This window comes from Globicephala melas, chromosome 6, assembly GCF_963455315.2.
Source record: "Globicephala melas chromosome 6, mGloMel1.2, whole genome shotgun sequence".
Taxonomy (NCBI): Eukaryota; Metazoa; Chordata; class Mammalia; order Artiodactyla; family Delphinidae; genus Globicephala; species Globicephala melas.
Genome location: NC_083319.1, coordinates 2306872 through 2325000, shown reverse-complemented (window position 1 = coordinate 2325000; position 18129 = coordinate 2306872). Strand labels below are relative to the sequence as shown.

The window sequence follows — 18129 nt, the reverse complement described above, 5'->3', positions numbered from 1 at the left end:
CAGGCCAGCACCTGGTGACGGTGCTTTGGGCGGCCCAGGTGTCCTCCTGCCGTGAGGACACTTCCCGGAGCGCAGCTCCTGTCCCTCTGCAGGGTTTGTGAATGACCCCCACCACCATCTGGCTTTTCAGGGAAAACCAAAAGTGTGTTGAGAAGACCATCCTGGCTCAGAAGACCGAGGACCCTGCTGTATTCAAGGTCAACGGTGAGTGCCCCTAGCCCGGGCCCCATGCTCCCTTGGGGTAACCCCAGCACATGCGGGGCATCGCCTGATGCTCTGAGACGCTCGCCATCCCGCCATCTGGGCAGCAGGAGTCGGGCTTGAGTGTGTGGCCTCGTCCTGTGCACCAGGCCCTGCTTCTCCCACCCTGTGGAAGGTACTCTCAGGGGGACAAGGCCTGGGATCCCCATGCTTTCCTGCCCCTTCTGCACCCCCTGCTTGGTGTAGATGGAAGGAAGCGGGTATGTGTCCTGTGCACCCGGGGGTAGGTTAGGGCACCAACATTTAAGAGCTGTTTCCAGTCTCGGCCTGAGTGCGGACGGGCTGGTCTCGCCCAGACGGTGCGGCTCGGAGAGTCCCCACTGGGGGTCCATAAAACTTGTGCTGCCGGTGGTGGGTTTCTGGCACCCAGTAGGGAGGGCGTCCCCTCGGTGTCCGGGAGCAGATATTCCGAGCCCGGTGGCTGCCGTGGGAGAGAGCGCTCCCAGGCGATGATCCGGGTGCCCCGACGGACATGGTGGAGGGACTCAGACAAGATTTCAGGCTCCATTTCGGCCCCTTTTCCAGATCACGGGGAAAGAAAGATTTCCATGCTGGACACAGACTACACCACCTACATGATCTTCTGCATGGAGGCCCCCACGCCCACCGATGAGCACGGTGCAGTGTGCCAGTGCCTGTGTACGTGGCTGACCCCGTGGGGCGTGTCCGGAGGGGCCACTCCTCGTCAGAGACGTGGCCTTTGGTCAAGCTGTGAATAAGGGACGCTCAAGACTCCCCCGCACCTTCCTGGCCCCTGGTGGGAGGAGGGGGAGAGGGGCTGCCTCGCTGGCCCCTACAGATCATGCTAGCAAAGGTCCCAGCCGTGGCGCCCGACACTGGCCGCCAGATGTGGAGTGACGTGCAGGGCAGGAGATGCTTGGAACAAGGTCCGGGACAGGCCAGCGGGACTGACGCAGGAGGCTCGGGGGTTTCTCCCTGCGTGGAGGGGCCTCACCGACCAGCTGGTACAAGTAGCTAATATTCATCAACAGTCTTATAGGAGGAGATTCTTAACGACTTCAGAGCACTTTCAGTTATGCAACCAGCTTTAAAGGGAGATTTTCTGACCAAAGTAAATATACGGGCGATGCTCCCAAGGTGGCCATGGCGGGCAGTGGAGGCTCCTGGTCAAGTCAGTCAGCCCAGGGGGACTGGGGGAGACCAGGATAGGGGCGAGGCGGGTGCCTCTCCTCTGTGACCGTGCAGACCCCCAGCGCTGCCCCGGGAGGAGGAGGAGGAGGGGGATGGGCCGAGGGGGGGGCAGGGGGCGGGGCCCTGGAGGGCAGGGGGCGGGGCCCTGGGGGGCAGGGGGCGGGGCCCTGCAGACCACCCTGGGAAGCAGGGCTAGACCAAGCTCTACAGATCCCAGCGCATCAGTGCCTCCTTCCTGCGCTCGCTCCTGGGCGGGGGGGGGGGGGGGGGGGGGGGCCTCAGGGTCCCCGAGCTCTCGGGGGGCGGGGGGAGCGGGGATGCCCCCAGGGACTGACCCCTCCCCCACAGCCAGGACCCTGCAAGTGGACAACAAGGTCTTGGAGAAATTCGAAAGAGTCCTGGAGTCTCTGCCCGAGCACATGCGGATCAACCTGGACCTGAGCCAGAGGAAGGGTGAACTTAGCCCTGCCCAGGGTGAGAATCAGGGGAGCATCTTCCCCCCTTGCTGGACCCCCATTCTCCCCACGGCTGCCGGGAGGAAGGGGGTGAGGGCGCAGCGCCCCCGAGGTGGGCCCCCTCCCCACCCCCTGCCAGACCCCTCTGTCCCCGGGGCGTCCAGTCCCGTCCTGACCCTTCCGCACGGCTCTCCCTCCCCCACAGAGCAGTGCCGCGTCTAGGTGAGCTCCTGCCGGCGCCCTGGGGGTAACGTAACCCCCCTGCCCCACATCCTGGGCACGTGCACAGGGTGGGGGTCTTGGTGGGGCCCGGGCTCCCCCATCAGGCCCTGGGGTCCCCCTGCGGGAATGGCTGGAAGCTGGGGTCTCTCCTGGCGACTGCCGAGCCGCTGGCCGCGTGCCCACTCTCGAGGGGTGGCCTTTGGGGAGGTCGTTTCCTGTGTCCTGGCCTCACTCGCCTGCTGACCTCCCCCTGCTCCCTCTGGGCAGGGCCGAGGGCCAAGGTGGAGGCCCCGGAAGCGGGCACCGGTGACAGACACTCCACCTGAGGGGGGAGGTGGGGGTCCCTCTCCCGAGGAGGGGCCGTCCTGCACCCCCAGGCCCAGCCCGGGGAAGGGGGCGCTGGCGAGGGTCCAGCAGGTTCCCCAGGAATCACAGGAGAGCCCCGTGTCCATTTCAGGGCCCGGGAGCCTTGGCCCCTCTGGGGACAGATGACGTCACCCCCACCTCCCCCACCAGCAGGATCAGGAGGCACCAGGACCAAGGTCACCCCTCTTGGGACCCAGGCCCCTCCGGGCCCCACCTGGGGTCTCCTGCTCGGGGGCGTTCCTCCTTCAGCAATAAAGGCATGAACCAGTGCGCACTCCTGTCTGAGTCTTTCCTGGCCGATGCGTGTGGGCTGGGGACCCGGGCGGCTCAGGCGGTGACGCAGGGATGGGAAAGCTGGTACCTCCTCCAGACCCAGCCCTGAGCCCAGCGGGGCCCCAGCGGGACGCCTTGTCTGTGTCAGGCGGTGTTGGACACAATTTCCCTTTACTATTCATCCCACCTCTGTCGTCGTAGGGCTGCGGAAACCCTGTTTGCTGGTGGGACAGCTCACCCTGAAAATCATACATTTTCATTTAAATTTCTTGAAAAAGAAATGTCTTGGTACCTCCTGCCCTCCCTGGAGGTGGGGGTGTGTCAGAGCTCCAGGGTGGGTGGGGGCCTCAGGCGGATCCACAGGGACCAGCATTAAAGAGCAAGGCCACCCCCCCCCGTTAGAGCTCAGGGTCACCCCCTGACGGGACCCGCGGCAGGGCTGAGCCCCGCCCCTGCCAAGAGAGAAATGGGGGCAACAACATTCAGGCATTTCAGCTTCCTAAGGCCCTGCAGGTGCTGACGTGGCTGCACAGCCACGGAACCCCCAGTCCCTACACCAGTTCAGGGGCAAAGCTGAACCGGGCCCCTGGCCATCGGCTCCACGCTCCAGCTCTAACCTGACACCGAACCCCTCCGATGGGAAAGCTCCCAGGTCTGGCTTCACAGACGAAAAGGATGGACAGGACGGCAGGGCAGGGCCTGGCCACAGGGCGGTGAGAAGGCTGTGAGCCCGTTTCTGTGACTGCCGAGGGCAGCGGTCATCCTGGCTGTGCGCTGGTCAAGAGCACAGGCTGCAGGCCAGCCTGACGACGCCCTGCTGTCACCTCTCTGCATCCGTTCCCTACCTGTAAAGTGGAGAGTGCAGAAGGAGCGGCCTCAGGGAGGCGTGGGTGAGCATGGAAGGAGAAGACAGCTCTCCTGCACCCAGAGCAGGGTCCACGAGCAGGAAGTGCGCAGCGACCACCGGGTGCCAGTGTGGCTCCCCCGCCACCCCAGTCCTGCCACCTGACCTTCCCCACCATCGCCACCACCCGCCAGGGCCTCAGTCTCCTCGGACGTCAGGGCCAGCCCGAGACGGTGTGACAGCCCCCGGTGGGTTCTTCCTGCCACTAACATAGTCAATTGAAAGCGAGCAAAGCCAACTGTGGCAGAGTTTAATAGAAAACTTCCCCAAAAAACCGTGGCGGCTGGACTTCCAATGTGGACAACATGGTGTGAACCCATCTCCCCCTGCTCCTCCCTGCTAAGCACAATTATACAGCCTGGAAATTACACAAACGACAGCAAAAGCAGAAATCTGAAAAGAGGCAAAAGGAAGGCCAACTGGTTTGGGGCCCTGGGGTTGGGGGAGGGCACAGCGCAAGGTGTCACGTCCCCCCGACTCAAGCAAATAAGGGGACCCGGCCTGGTGTTTCCTGACCCAGCCAGGAAGGCAGCCAAGCTGGGGCATTCCCCGCCTGGATCAAACGGGAGTCCCTCTGACGACACCAGGCGAGCCCAGCACCTGCGGCAAGGGAGCCCAACCGGGGACCCTCCAGCAGTGATCAGCCATGGGTTGCACTCCCTTTCCCACAGGAGAGCAGGCCTGAGATGGTCCTCCCCACTGGGAAACGCTGGCGGCCAGGCCTGAAGAAACCCTCCTCCCTTCAGGCAGCACGAGCAGGGACAGTGGGGGCCCAGGTAGCACCAGACACCCCTTTGTGGGGGTCAACATGGAGCCACAAAGGCTTTGAACATTAAACTGGAACCACAGTCCACGAGAACAGGCCAGGATAGTAGGAGGGAGACTGCTTGCTGTGACTAAAAAAAACAACGTCAAGTAACACCCAGGGTCTCCTATCATAACAGGTACAATGTCAAGGATACAATCAAAAATCACCTGTCCTACCAAACACCAGGAAAATCACAACCTGGGTGAGAAAAGACAATACAATGACACCAAAAGCAAGACGAATCAGTTGTCGACATTATCTGCTAGGGATTTGAAAGCAGCCTTTGTAAACATGCTTCAACAAGTGATTCCGAACACACTTGACACAAGTGAAAACATAGAAAATCTCACCAAAAACTGAAACCTACCATTAGAGAAATTAAAAGTTTAATTTCTGGATGGGCTCGGCAGTGGAGTGGAGACCCCCAATTCAAAACCGTAGGCAGGTTGAGAGTGAAAGGATGCAAACAGATGTATCATGCTAACGTTAATGAAAAGAAAGCAGGAGTGGCTATTTTAATAACCAATAAAGCATAGTTCCGAGCAAAGAGAATCACTACAGAGAGAGACAGTACAGGGGACGAGGGGGACAGAAAAATTATTTGGAGAAACAGTGGCCCCAAATTCTCAAAATTAGATGAAAACTATAAATATACAGATTAAAGAAGCTCAACTAATATCAACCATGAAAAGCAGGAAGAAAACGACTCCAGGGCACAGAGAACAAAGTAATCGAAACCAGTAACAGAGAAAAAAAATTTGTGTAAAAAGGAACAAAGATGGTAGCACTTTTAAGAATGATTTTTGCTGGCAATGTTGGTCGTATATACTTCATGAGGTTAAAGAAAGTCCCTTCTGTTTCTATTTAGACAAAAGGTTTTGTTTTGGCTTGGTTTTAACCAGGAATTGCTGTTAAACTCTAACCAACGTGTTTTCTGCATTGAGGTGACCAAATAGTTTTTCTTTAACCGATTGAGGTTGTAAATTGCATCAGTATGTTTTATAATGTCAGATGACCCTTACCTTGCGGGGGAAAAAACAATTAGTCACCAGGCATTGTTATCCAGCACTGGATTTGGTTTTCTCCCTATGGTCTGGGGTACATTTTCCACTTATGCTATAGGTTAAGCTTTCTTGTCCTCTCCTGTCTTTTTTTTTTTTTAAACACCAACTGGTCAGACTCATATGAGATGTATTTATCTCCCAAGTGATAGAGCTCAGGTCAACCATATTAGAAATAATGCCATACAGATGTCAATTAAAGTAGTGCTGTGTTCTTTAGTACTAGCCTTTGGTTGTTTCCACAGAAGGGATTGGCTCAGGAGCTATTAAACTAAAGGTATTCCCACTGCTATAAAAATGCTCCATAATTATTCAAATAATTATAATTTTAATAACTGTTAATTTTAAACAATTTTGCTCTGGTAAATGGCTTAGAAATTAGTTGTTTTCCAGAATTTAACACACTGTTCAGCCAGCCGTCTTCTTAGCAGCACACGAGGCTTTCTGTGACGTGGGGGGTATTTGTAAATTCTGGTCACGCAGAGTTGGTTCACAACCACATTCCTTGCTCTGTGGCACCAATGTTTTCCTCAAGCCTGTCTTCTGAGCTTCATGTTACCCTTTGCTGAATTTTCCAAGGAGAAGGAGGAGAATCTGGTATAAGAAACGTGTGCTTCCCCAAAGAGACTCTGAATAGACCTTTCATCGGGACTGTCTCACCTGAAATTCCCTTCCTGCTGTTGGCCACTGCTGAGTCATAATCCCGAGGGGAAGTGTCTCTAGGGATAGAGGCAAAGACCCCACAAGGGAGACTGAGAGGTTGTGGCCTTGGGCTCACCTCTGTTTCCAGTTGCGGTAGAAAGTCAGAGAGACTTCCTGAAAGAGTATTTTGCGATCTTTAAAAATCTTTGTTATTAGTGTGACCAAACCAAACTCAGGTCCGAGTGTCCACGTGCAGTAAATCCTATCTCCTGACACTGGTGTGTGATGAAGGAAGGGGTGGTGTTTATTGCAGGTGCCAAGCAAGGAGTCCAGGTAGCCAGTGCTTAAAAGGCCAGAGCTCCCCAAAGTCTTTCAGGGAAAGATTTTTAAAGACAGGGTGAGGGAGGGGGGCTGTGGGTGTGTGATCGGCTGGTGGACATTCTTCTGATTGGTTGGTGGTGAGGTCATCAGGAGTCAACGACATCAACCTTCTGGTTCCGACTGGCCTGGGGTCTATGTGCTTTGGGGCAGCGTAGAGTTAACTTCTTCCACCTGGTGGAGGTTTCAGTACCTGCAAAACAGCTCAAAGGACATGGCTCAGAATATTATCTACAGCCCTTGAGGAGGAACTAAAGGTCCTTGGCTTTGTTTAATGGCTAAACTATTATAATTTTGACTTGTTTGACTGTTTTCCTTTCTTTCTGTAGTTTCTCACTTCTCTGATTAAATGTACTCTTTGGAACTCTGGGAAGGCCTAGGAGGCTAAACTTTTTCTACAAACAAGAGGCAAGTGGAGGACATGGGGGATGTGGGGGGAGTCTGTTCCGGGAAGGCCCCATAGGGTCCTGCTTGGTTACATTAGGACATTGGGGGGTTTTGACCCTTCCCCACGGGACATTGTTGATAGTACTTTTCCTGTTGCTATTTGAACTACAGTCCTGTAAACAACCCTTCATCAAAACTCCATCGTGCTTCCTCTTTATTCACTCACTCACGTGCCTATTCATTCCACAAACACGGACCCTGCTGGGGTGTGGAGAGAAATAACAAAAAGAGGGGGATGAGATAGAGTTGATCTAGGTCAGAGTCGTGAGCTCTATCTCATCCCCCTCTTTTTGTTATTTCTCTCAGCAGCCCCTCCACGCTTTGAAGAAGTTAGGAGATTAAGAGAACTGATGACTCTCTAAGTCTCTCAATCTAGTCCCAACTTGTTAGATCCAACCACAAACTGTATGCCACTAGCCACTTAAGTTTTGGTGAGCTTCAAGAGGCCATTCTGAGAAGTAGCAGAGTCGCCCAGGAAAGTCGGGGTTTTTTTGTTTTTTTTTTTATGCTTCCACTAAGCGAGCCTCAGAACAGAGTCATCTATAAGTACTCAGGTTTCGCAGCCAGGGGACCACACCTGTCTCATCTGTGCCCTCTTAGCCATTTCTTCTGCCACACTCAAGGCCAGGCTCTCACCTGTCCCTTAGATGCTCAGACTTTAACATGCACAGAACCACCTGGGGACCTGTCATGAATAGAGACCTTGAGCCCCACCACTTATGAACCAAATCTCAGGCTCAGGGGTGGGCCCGGTAATGGCTTGTTAGCTCCAAACTATCCTCACGCACACTAATGCTTGAAACAGACCCAGAGAGACAACAGCAGTGACCTCTTAATTCCCGATTGTGCTTTTAGTATTTCACCTAGTGTGTCTTAAATATCTTTACTAAAATAATCTTCTCAAAAATCTTCAATGGCTCCTAACTGTCTAGTAAAATGTTTATCTGACTTTTCCGGATTTCCAAAAATGTAAACCTAGCTAAAATTTTAAGTTATTCACTCCTAATCTACACAAAACTTATACAGGATAATTTCTTTTTTTTTTTTTTTTTTTTTGGTGGTACGCGGGCCTCTCACCACTGTGGCCTCTCCCATTGCAGAGCACAGGCTCCAGACGCGCAGGCTCAGCAGCCATGGCTCACGGGCCCAGCCGCTCCGCGGCATGTGGGATCTTCCTGGACCGGGGCACAAACCCGTGTCCCCTGCATCAGCAGGCAGACTCCCAAACACTGCGCCACCAGGGAAGCCCAATTTCATGTTTCTTAAATATTGATTATATTTTTCCATCTCTAGCCTTGCTCATTTTGTTCCCTCTTTTTAAATTCTTATCAGTTCTTCAAGTCGTCTCAAATTTCCTTAAGAGGACTGTACTGCCTATGTTTTCTTCTAGGAGTTTTAGTTTCAGGTTTTACATTTAAGTTTTTAATCCATTTTGAGTTTATTTTTGTACACGGTGTTACAAAGTGGTCCAGTTTGATTCTTTTGCATGTAGTGGTCCAGTTTTTCTAACACCATTTATTGAAGAGGCTGTCTTTTCTCCATTATATATTCTTGCCTCTTTTGTTGTAGATTAATTGACCGTATTAGTTGGGTTTATTTCTGGGATCTCTGTTCTGTTCCATTTACCCCTGTGTCTGTTTTTGTGCAAGTACCATACTGTTTTGATGACCGTAGCTTTGTACTATAGTCTGAGGTCATAGAGCATGATACCTCCAGTTCTGTTCTTCTTTCTCAAGATTGTGTTTGGCTATTCGGGTCTTTTGTGTCTCCATACAATTGTTAGAATTATTTGTTCTAGTTCTGTGAAAAATGCCATTAGTATTTTGATAGGGATTGCATTAAATCTGTAACTTGCCTTGGGTTGTATGGTCTTTTTAACAATATTAATTCTTCCAATCCATGAGCATGGTATATCTTTCTCTCTGTGTCATCTTCAATTTCTTTCATCAGTGTCTTAGAGTTTTCTGAGTACACGTCTTTTACCTCCTTGGTTAGATTTATTCCTAGGCATTTTATTCTTTCTGATGCAATTGTAAATGGGATTGTTTCTGTAATTCCTCTTTCTGATAGTTCATTGTTAGTGTATAGAAAAGCAACAGATTTCTGTGTATTAATTTTGTATCCTGCTGCTTTACTGAATTAATTTATTAGCTTTTTGGTGTCATCCTAAGGATTTTCTCTATATAGTATCATGTCAACTGCAAACAGTGACAGTTTTACTTCTTCCTTTCCAATTCGGATTTCTTTTATTTCTTTTTCTTGTCTGAGGGCTGTGGCTAGGACCCCCAGTACTATGTTGAATAAAAGTGGTGACAGTGGACATCCTTGTCTTGTTTCTGATCATAGAGGAAATGCTTTCAGCTTTTCATCATTGAGAATGATGTTGGCTGTGGGCTTGTCCTATGTGGCCTTTATAATGTTGAGGTTTGTTCCCTCTATACACACTTTGATGAGAGTTTTTAGCATAAAAGTATGTTGAGTTTTGTTGAAAGCTTTTTCTGCATCTATTGAGATGATCATATGGTTCTTATTCTTCACTTTGTTAATGTGGTATATCACATTGATTGATTTGCAGATATATTTGCATCCCTGGGATAAATCCCACTTGATCATGGTGTATGGTCTTTTTAATGTACTGTTGAATTCACCTTGCTAATATTTTGTTGAGGATTTTTACGTCTACGTCCATCAGTGATATTGACCTATAATTTTCTTTTTTTGTAGTGTTTTTGCCTGGTTTTGGTATCAGGGTGATGCTGGCCTCATGGAATGAGTTCAGAAGTGTTTCCTCCTCTTCAATTTTTTGGAATAGTTTGAGAGGGATAGGGGTTAACTCTTTAAATGTTTGGTAGAATTCACCTGTGAAGCCATCTGGTCCTGGACTTCTGTTTGTGGGAGTTTTTAAATTACTGATTTAATTTCATTACTGGTAAGTGGTCTGTTCCTATTTTCTATTTCTTCCTGGTTCAGTCTTGGGAGACTGTACATTTCAAGGAAATTGTCCATTTCTTGTAGGCTGTCCATTTTATTGGACATGCGTGGGGGGCACCTGGTGCCGGCCACCACGGTCATGAGCAGCGAAACTCAGACTGGCTTCCCGGTGCTGAGGTTGAGGCCCCGAGCAGCATGGCATCCTCAGCTGTGTGAAGGCCCACTGACCCTGCCCGGCCCCACGATTTCATTCTGAGATAGGTGATTTCCTGCTTCTGCAGTTACAGGCCCGACTTCCTGACATGGTTCTAAAGAGCAAGGGGTTTTGGTGGGAGGGGGAGCGACTGAGAGCTGGTGGGGGCCCAGGTCTCCTCCCAGGTCCCACTTTCTGGGGCAACGCGTGACCTGGGGGAAGCTGAGCCCTTAGATCTCAGTCTCCCTCCCACAATGGACAATGCCAACTGCCCAAGGCCAGTGGGTGCTTTTTTTTCCTTTTCTCTCTCTCTCTCTCTCTTTTTTTCCTCCAATTTTATTTTTTGGATGGTATTCTATGGAAACTGAAGGTTCCTGGAAGTTATGAATAGTTGTGCCCTGAAGGGCATGCTTTGTGGTCTCGGTTCACAGGAACACGTGAGAACCTGCAGCACGGATGCCCCGCGGCTGGTGGGATCCCGATTTCCCAAGCTCACCGAGAAACACGGTGCTTGTTTCTCTCTGGCTGACCTCCCTCTGCCCTGCGTGACCCAGTTCTGAGAGCGGAGCTGTGTTGAAGGGGATGGCCTCTCGCATCTGACCCCTGGGTCCAAGCCGCCCGTGCTGATGTCCTAGGGGGCCACCCACTGAGCGGGGGGGCTTCTAACTACAGAAGTGTACCCTGTCCTGTCTGAGGCCAGAAGTCCACAGTTCGGGCGTCGGAGGACCGAGGTCCCTCCAGAGACTCCCAGGAAGGACCCTTCCCCGCTTCTCCAGCTGCTGGTGTTGCATCAGTCCTTGGAGCCGGGTCTCGTAGAAGCCGCGCTCCAATCTCTGCCTCCGCGTTCAATGCCTTCTCCCTGTGTCCCCTCCGTGTCCTCGTCTTCTCTTACAAGGACACCAGACAGTACATCAGCCCCCTTCCAGCACGCCTCATCTGAACTATTTACACCTGTAAAGACCCTGTTTCCAAATAAGGTCCCATCCTGAGGTTCTGGGTGAACGTGTGTTCTGGGGCGACAGAATTCAACTCCGTAACTGCCTGTGGCTCGTTGTAACAGAGGGAACTGGGGACCCTGAGCTTGGAGGATCGTCGCAAGAATTAAAGGAGATGAAACAGATCAGGGCGAGGACTGGGGCTGCCCGAGCCTCCTTCTTTCACAGCCCCCACCCTGGGAAAGGGGAGTCTGAGGGCAGCCTGGGGTCCTGCAGTCTCTCCAGTGCACGGGCTCTTTCCTGGTACAGTAACCAGTGGTCTCTACAGGAAAGAAACCAGAGGCCAGATAGCAAACCAGAGCTAGTCTAGGAGACCCCTTAGCCTCCCAAGACGCTGACAATGACAGTGGCCACCTGGAAAGACCCTACATGTCGGGGGGGGGCACAGGGGCCGACCCTCCAAGTCTCCCACCATCGGGAGATATCCCCACCTTGCCCCTTTCCCCCACCCCAGAGTCCACGCCCCCGCCACCCCGAGATGAGCAGGTTAATCACTTGGAATGTCAATTGATGGCCTTTGCAGCCCCCCTGGCACGGGACACAGGGCCTGCACAGCCCCCGGGGGTGTTGTTGTCAAGGTGGACTCAGCGAGACAGATGCTTCTGTGTCCTGCTCGATGCCCCTCCAGACTTAGGTACACGCCCAGCGCCAGGGCCCCGTCCCTCCCAAGGTGCTGAAGGCGACTTGAGCGGTATGGAGGGAAGTGCCCTGGGAGATTTAAAACGTAAGATTCGGTGGATCGAAGATTCAGATACTGTGGACCTTTCTATCACGCTCACAGACATGGAGCACGCGGTGTTGCTCCGCTGCACCCCCAAAGGTCAGGTCACCTTCCCGGCTGGGTGGCTCTGGGGGTTCGGATGACTGCTGCTGTCAGCATCGTTGTCTTTATTGCCACCCTAACTGGGCAGCAGACACTTGCAGAGCTCTCACTACAGGCCAGGCCCATCCTTGGAGCTCCACCTGAGCCCCACGTCACCCTCACCCCAGCCTGCAGGGGGTGGGGTGACCGCAGAGAACCCTTCGCCCAAGGCCACGTCCGTGGGGTTTGGAGGAGCCGATGCCCGAGACAGGAGAGTGTACCAGAAGCAGGAGGAACCCAGCGGGACCATAGCCCTTCGGGAGGCCTCGCTCAGCAGGACCGGATGGGAGGCCCCGGGAGCTAGTGGAGCCCCCAGGAAGGGCAGCCCACAAGAGAGGGGTGACGGGTGCGGGTGACAGGACCCCCTTGTTCGGGGCAGACGGCCACCCCCTGGCTCACGTCCCTGGGTCCTTCCTGGCATGGGGCTCTCCGGACCCCGGCCAACCCACGGGCCCGCCCTCCAGGACACAGCTATCCTCAGTGCTGGCTCTGACCTGTCCTTGTCCAAGAGCCCGACCCAGGAAGTGTTCCTGACGCTGGCGGCCAGCCTGGACTCGCACTCCAGACCCTTCCTCTCTGGGGCCAAGCAGGAGACGTCCAGTCCCGGGGACGCAGGGGACCTTCCTGCTTGGCCTCGGAGGGAAGAAGGCCTCCTATTGTCCCAGCTGAGGAAGCCACCCGAGGGCCTGAGGGTGAGTCACAGGGGATTCGGGGAACTGCGTGGCGGGGAGCCCAGCACAGGCTGGCCGGCTGGCCCTCCTCCTATATAAGACCCCGAGCCCAGTGCCTCGGCCTTCGTCTCCCTCCAGAGCCCAGAAGAGCCACCAAGCCTGCAGCCATGATGTGCCTCCTGCTCGCCCTGGGCCTGGCCCTCACGTGTGGCACCCAGGCTCTCAGCGTCATCCGGACCATGGAGGACCTGGACATCCAAAGGGTTCGAGGGGGGCTGGGTGGGTGGTGAGCTGCAGGGCGGGCAGGGGTCTCAGAGGCCAAGGGGAGACAGAGGAGGCTGTGATGTCTGGGGTGCGCATTACCCTGCCAGGGCCGCCCTAACAAATACCCCCGACAGGGCCGCTTAACCAACACGGTTATCGTCTCGCATCCTGGAGGCTGGAAGTCTGAGATCAGGGTGTCGGCAGGGCTGGTTTCTCCTGAGGCCGCTCTCCTGGGCGTGTAGACGGCTGTCTTCTCCCTGTGTCTTTACCTGGTCATCCCTGTGTCCAATTTCCTCTCCTTATGAGGTCATCAGTCCCACTGGATCAGGGCCCACCCTAATGGCCTCATCTTACCTTTGTCATCTCTTTAAAGACCCTGTCTCCAAAGAGTTATGTTCTGAGGTTCTGGGGGTTAAAGGGACACAGTTAAGCCCCTAACAGGGTCTCTCTGCCCCCCAACCTTTCCCCACCTCCAGCCACGTCTCCCCAAGGTCCAAACATTCCCACTTGTGTGATGGGCTCCTCCGGGTCCTTCTTGGGGCTCAGAGTGAGTTTAGGGAGAACGTTCCTTAGGGTGCCGAGGAGGGGTGTCTCAGGGCTGCCTCAGGTCGGGGTGGGACAGAGAGCCCACCGTGGGGACGGGGTCCCCTTCCCGCCCCCGGAGTGCCGATCAAGCCCGCTCCCCAGGTGGCAGGGACGTGGCACTCCGTGGCCATGGCGGCCAGCGACATCTCCTTGCTGGACACCAAGAGCGCCCCCCTGAGAGTGAACGTGGAGGAGCTGAGGCCCACGCCCCAGGGCGACCTGGAGATCTTCCTGCAGAAAAGGTGCGCGTGGTCCCCACACCCCGCCGGGGCTGCAGGCCAGCAGGGGGCGGGCGGCGGTCAGGGCTCCTGGTGGGACCCGGCTGCACTCTGGGCGGGACCAGGGCCCCAGGGACGGGCAATGGGGCCCTCGGAGCCCCACCCAGGGCTTTTTTTTTCTTTAACTTTTATTAATTTAATACTTCGGAACATAATAAAATAAATGAACATAAAACATCATTTTAGTTAACTTGGAAAGGGAGATAAAATCCACTGAAGTGGAAACACGTAGGAAAGATATGTGCATTCAGGCAGTTACTTTAATTCTGTGTTAGGTTAAGGATTACGAATGTACTTGAGCAACGGGGAGACGTTTTGCATCTTTTCTAGTCTGAACACTTCGATATCTCAGATGAACAGGATGTCACAGAGACAAAGCAGAGGGGGGAGAGTTCCATCTGCCCTCGGAGCGGGGGTGGGGTGCAGAGATGGGGACCCGAACCCCAGGATTGTCTGCAGGTGCAGGTCATTGCCCCGGACCGCGGGGCCTGGCCACTCCCGGCCCTTTTCTCCCTCACTCCGTCTGACCTCTTGTGGCCTGTCCAACCTGGTCACCCGTGGCCCTAGAGGTTACTGTGAGCACAGCCAAGGCCTGGGTGACCAGCTGGGCTCCAATGCCCCCCCCGCTCGGGCCCTTCCTGGGGCCAGCTTCCACCCTGGCCCACAGTTTGGCCTGATCAACAGTGCATGGCCTGTGCACGTGGCTCAGGAAACGCCTGCCTTTCAGGGAGAAGGATGGGTGTGTTAAGGAGAAAATCATCGCAGAAAAAACCGAGATCCCTGCTGTGTTCAAGATCAACTGTAAGTCGGGTCTGTGGTAGGAGCCCCACCACCCTGGGGGGCTCTGGGCAGGTGCAGGGGGCTGGCACCGGGCCCGAGGATGCCAAGGGGCTGGGGGTGACGAGTGACACTGTCATTACACCAGCTTCACTGCCCTCCCTGCCCCTTGCCCGGTGCTGTGGGGCCAGTGGCCATGGGCAGGCCCCTGCTAGGCTGGCCGTACTCCCCAAGGTGACTCTCCAAGCTCTCTCTGCCGGGCGGGAGCTCGGGCCCCTCAGGCTGAGCTCAGGAAGCATCTGCGCCCGTCCAGGCGGAGCTGAGAGCCACTGTCAGCGGTTAGGGTGCCCCACGGCCCCCAGCCCACCACATGGGTTCCTCCATCTCCACGAGACGGGTTCCTTCCCTCATCCACTGGCTCACTCATTCCTCACTAAATCCAAGATGAGAAAGCGCCATGGGGGGCAGGGGGCTTCCACCAGGGCCGCGCCTGCTGGGAGCCTGGGCCACCTTGGGACTCACTCACTCACTCACTCTTGTCTGTGCCAGACAAGAACTGACCACTGCCAGGGCGCCTGCCCCAGGGGCTCCAGAGCCACCTGCCCGCACTGGCTCAGGATGCTGGCGTTGCCCCTGAAGCTACCTGACCCTGCGGTGCAGCTGCTGCCGCCCGCTGGCCTCTGTCAGGGCAACCCTCACTCCTGCCGCCCCAGTTCCCACGGCTCAGGGCTGCCCCGCGATGTAACCGTTCTTGGGACGTTCCCCTCCTCCCTCGCTCGGCGGTGCCCAGTCTCACCTGAGGTCGGCGTGACAACCCCATTTCTTTCTTTCATTTTTTTTTTTTTACATCTTTATTGGAGTATAATTGCTTTACAATGGTGTGTTGGTTTCTGCTCTATAACAAAGTGAATCAGTTATCCATATACATATGTTCCCATATCTCTTCCCACTTGCGTCTCCCTCCCTCCCACCCTCCCTATCCCACCCCTCCAGGCGGTCACAAAGCACCGAGCTGATCTCCCTGTGCTATGCGGCTGCTTCCCACTAGCTATCTACCTTACGTCTGGTAGTGTATATGTGTCCATGCCTCTCTCTCGCTTTGTCACAGCTCACCCTTCCCCCTCCCCATATCCTCAAGCCCATTCTCCAGTAGGTCTGTGTCTTTATTCCTCTTACCCCTAGGTTCTTCATGACATTTTTTTCTTAAATTCCATATATATGTGTTAGCAGACGGTATTTGTCTCTCTCTTTCTGACTTACTTCACTCTGTATGACAGACTCTAGGTCCATCCACCTCACTACAAGTAGCTCAGTTTCGTTCCTTTTCATGGCTGAGTAATATTCCATTGCATATATGCGCCATTTCTTGACCACTCTGGCTCCCGGGGGGCATCTTGGATTGAGCGCTGCGTGTTCCTGAGTCCAGGAGGCGGTGGAATGTCTCTGGCGCAGCCACAGTTCATGGGCCTGGGGACGGCTTTGGGGAAGGGGCTGCGGCACGTTGGCGTGCGGGCAGTGCAGGAGGCACTCCCGGCCCAGTCCTTGCCGGGTGGTGACCAGAGGAGCTGGCCAGCACTGCCCCCGCTGGAACTTACTTCTGCCCTGTCTTGGTCTCCCTTCCAGTCCTGAATGAGAATAAGATCTTCGTGTTGGACTCCGACTACACAAACTACCTGCTCTTCTGCATGGAAAACACGGCTGACCCCGAGCGCAGCCTGACCTGCCAGTACCTGGGTATGCGCCCAAGCCCTGCTTCCCGGGGAGACCCGCGGTGTGGTCCTCACTGCGGAGAGCGCGTGGGAACGGGGGAGCCTGACACCTGAGGAAGAGGAGGAGGGGTGAGGGGTCATCGGGAGAGGGTCGCATCCTGTGGCCTGGTCTCCTGTGGGCCGGGGGGTGGTTGGGGACGAGGGACAGACCACGGGCTGAGGGGCAGGCGGACTGCAAGCGCTGTGACTGGTGTGACCATCGCAATGGAGCCGGCGGGTCACTATGAATCCAACAGCCTTTGTTACCCAGGAGTTTCAATTACTTCACCAAATAAGAATTCAGTCACAGAGACATCTTTCAACTATAACGTCCTGAAAACAAATGTCAGGTGACATCTTTATTGTCACAGACATGTGCCACTGTGTGTTCCCAGGGAAGTGGCCGTGGACATCAGGCAGTGCAGGCTCCTGGTCATAAGTCAGCCAGCCCCGGGGTGGGGCGGGGAGGGCAGGAGGAGACCCCGACGTCCGGAGGGGGCTGCCGTGCAGACCCCCACTGCAGTGCACCGGGAGGACGACGAGGGGAATGGGCCGAGCGGGGAGGGCAGGGGCCCCGGAGGGCGGGGGCGCTGCGCCCTGCAGACCACCCTGGGAGGGTGGGTGGGGGAGGGCCCTCGGCGTCCCCGAGCTCTGGGGGGGGCAGGGGTGCCCCCAGGGACTGACCCCTCCCCCACAGCCAGGACCCTGCAAGTGAACGACGGGGTCATGGAGAAATTCAACAAAGCCATCAAGCCCCTGCCCATGCACATCCGGCTCTCCTTCAGCCTGACCCAGCTGGAAGGTGAGCTCTCAGGCCCCGCCCCGGCTCCCTGGGCAGAAAGCCACCAGCCCCGGGGAAGACTTCCTCCCGTGGTGAGCCCCATTCTCCCCAGGGCTGCTGGGAGGAAGGGGGTGGAGGTGCAGCGCCCCGAGGTGGGCCCCTGCCTCCCCACCCCCTGCCAGGCCCCTCTGTCCCTGGGGCGCCCAGTCCCGTCCTGACCCTCGCGCACGGCTCTCCCTCCCCCACAGAGCAGTGCCGCGTCTAGGTGAGCTCCTGCCGGCGCCCTGGAGGTAATGTAACGCCCCTGCCCCACATCCTGGGCACGTGCAAAGGGTGGGGGTCTTGGTGGGGCCCGGGCTCCCCCATCAGGCCCTGGGGTCCCCCTGCGGGAATGGCTGGAAGCTGGGGTCTCTCCTGGCGACTGCAGAGCCGCTGGCCGCGTGCCCACTCTCGAGGGGTGGCCTTTGGGGAGGTCGTTTCCTGTGTCCTGGCCTCACTCGCCTGCTGACCTCCCCCTGCTCCCTCTGGGCAGGGCCGAGGGCCAAGGTGGAGGCCCCGGAAGCAGGCACCGGTGACAGACACTCCACCTGAGGGGAGAGGCGGGGGGTCCCTCTCCCGAGGAGGGGCCGTCCTGCACCCCCAGGCCCAGCCCGGGGAGGGGGCGCTGGCGAGGGTCCAGCAGGTTCCCCAGGAATCACAGGAGAGCCCTGTGTCCATTTCAGGGCCCGGGAGCCTTGGCCCCTCTGGGGACAGATGACGTCACCCCACCTCCCCCACCAGCAGGGTCAGGAGGCACCAGGACCAAGGTCACCCCTCTTGGGACCCAGGCCCCTCCGGGCCCCACCTGGGGTCTCCTGCTCGGGGGCGTTCCTCCTTCAGCAATAAAGCCATAAACCAGTGCACACTCCTGTCTGAGTCTTTCCTGGCCGATGCGCGTGGGCTGGGGACCCGGGCGGCTCAGGCGGTGACACAGGGCCGGGATCTAAGGTGTCTGCATCACAGGCCTCATGACACCTGGGGGCCCTGCACACGTCATCACGGCTCCTTTAAACTTCTGGAAACTAGGTAGGGACGC

At 55.7% G+C, this 18129-nt stretch overlaps 2 protein-coding genes across 2 annotated transcripts in view; both read left to right on the top strand.

The window, feature by feature from the left end:
* The window catches only part of LOC115842824 (beta-lactoglobulin-2-like), a 3957-nt gene extending 1249 nt beyond the window's left edge, over positions 1 to 2708 (top strand). The window contains exons 3-6 of the mRNA XM_060299906.1: positions 131 to 204; positions 787 to 900; positions 1762 to 1887; positions 2548 to 2708. Coding sequence (XP_060155889.1) covers positions 131 to 204; positions 787 to 900; positions 1762 to 1887; positions 2548 to 2582 — 349 coding nt within the window. The 3' untranslated portion in view covers positions 2583 to 2708. The remainder of the gene's footprint in view (positions 1 to 130; positions 205 to 786; positions 901 to 1761; positions 1888 to 2547) is intronic.
* A 10080-nt stretch (positions 2709 to 12788) lies between these two features.
* Positions 12789 to 17915, top strand: LOC115842823 (beta-lactoglobulin-like). Its single transcript, XM_060299904.1, has 7 exons — positions 12789 to 12884; positions 13573 to 13712; positions 14476 to 14549; positions 16149 to 16259; positions 16971 to 17075; positions 17303 to 17344; positions 17777 to 17915. The coding sequence occupies exons 1-6, from the start codon at positions 12789 to 12791 to the stop codon at positions 17317 to 17319; spliced, it is 543 nt and encodes a 180-aa protein (XP_060155887.1). The 3' UTR covers positions 17320 to 17344; positions 17777 to 17915.
* The last annotated feature ends 214 nt before the right edge of the window (positions 17916 to 18129 follow it).

Coding starts and splice junctions, on each gene's coding strand:
- LOC115842823 (XM_060299904.1), top strand. CDS start 12,789: ATGATGTGCCTCCTGCTCGCCCTGGGCCTGGCCCTCACGTGTGGCACC. Junction 12,885..13,572: donor AGGACCTGGACATCCAAAGG/GTTCGAGGGGGG, acceptor CCCGCTCCCCAG/GTGGCAGGGACGTGGCACTC. Junction 14,550..16,148: donor TGCTGTGTTCAAGATCAACT/GTAAGTCGGGTC, acceptor TCTCCCTTCCAG/TCCTGAATGAGAATAAGATC.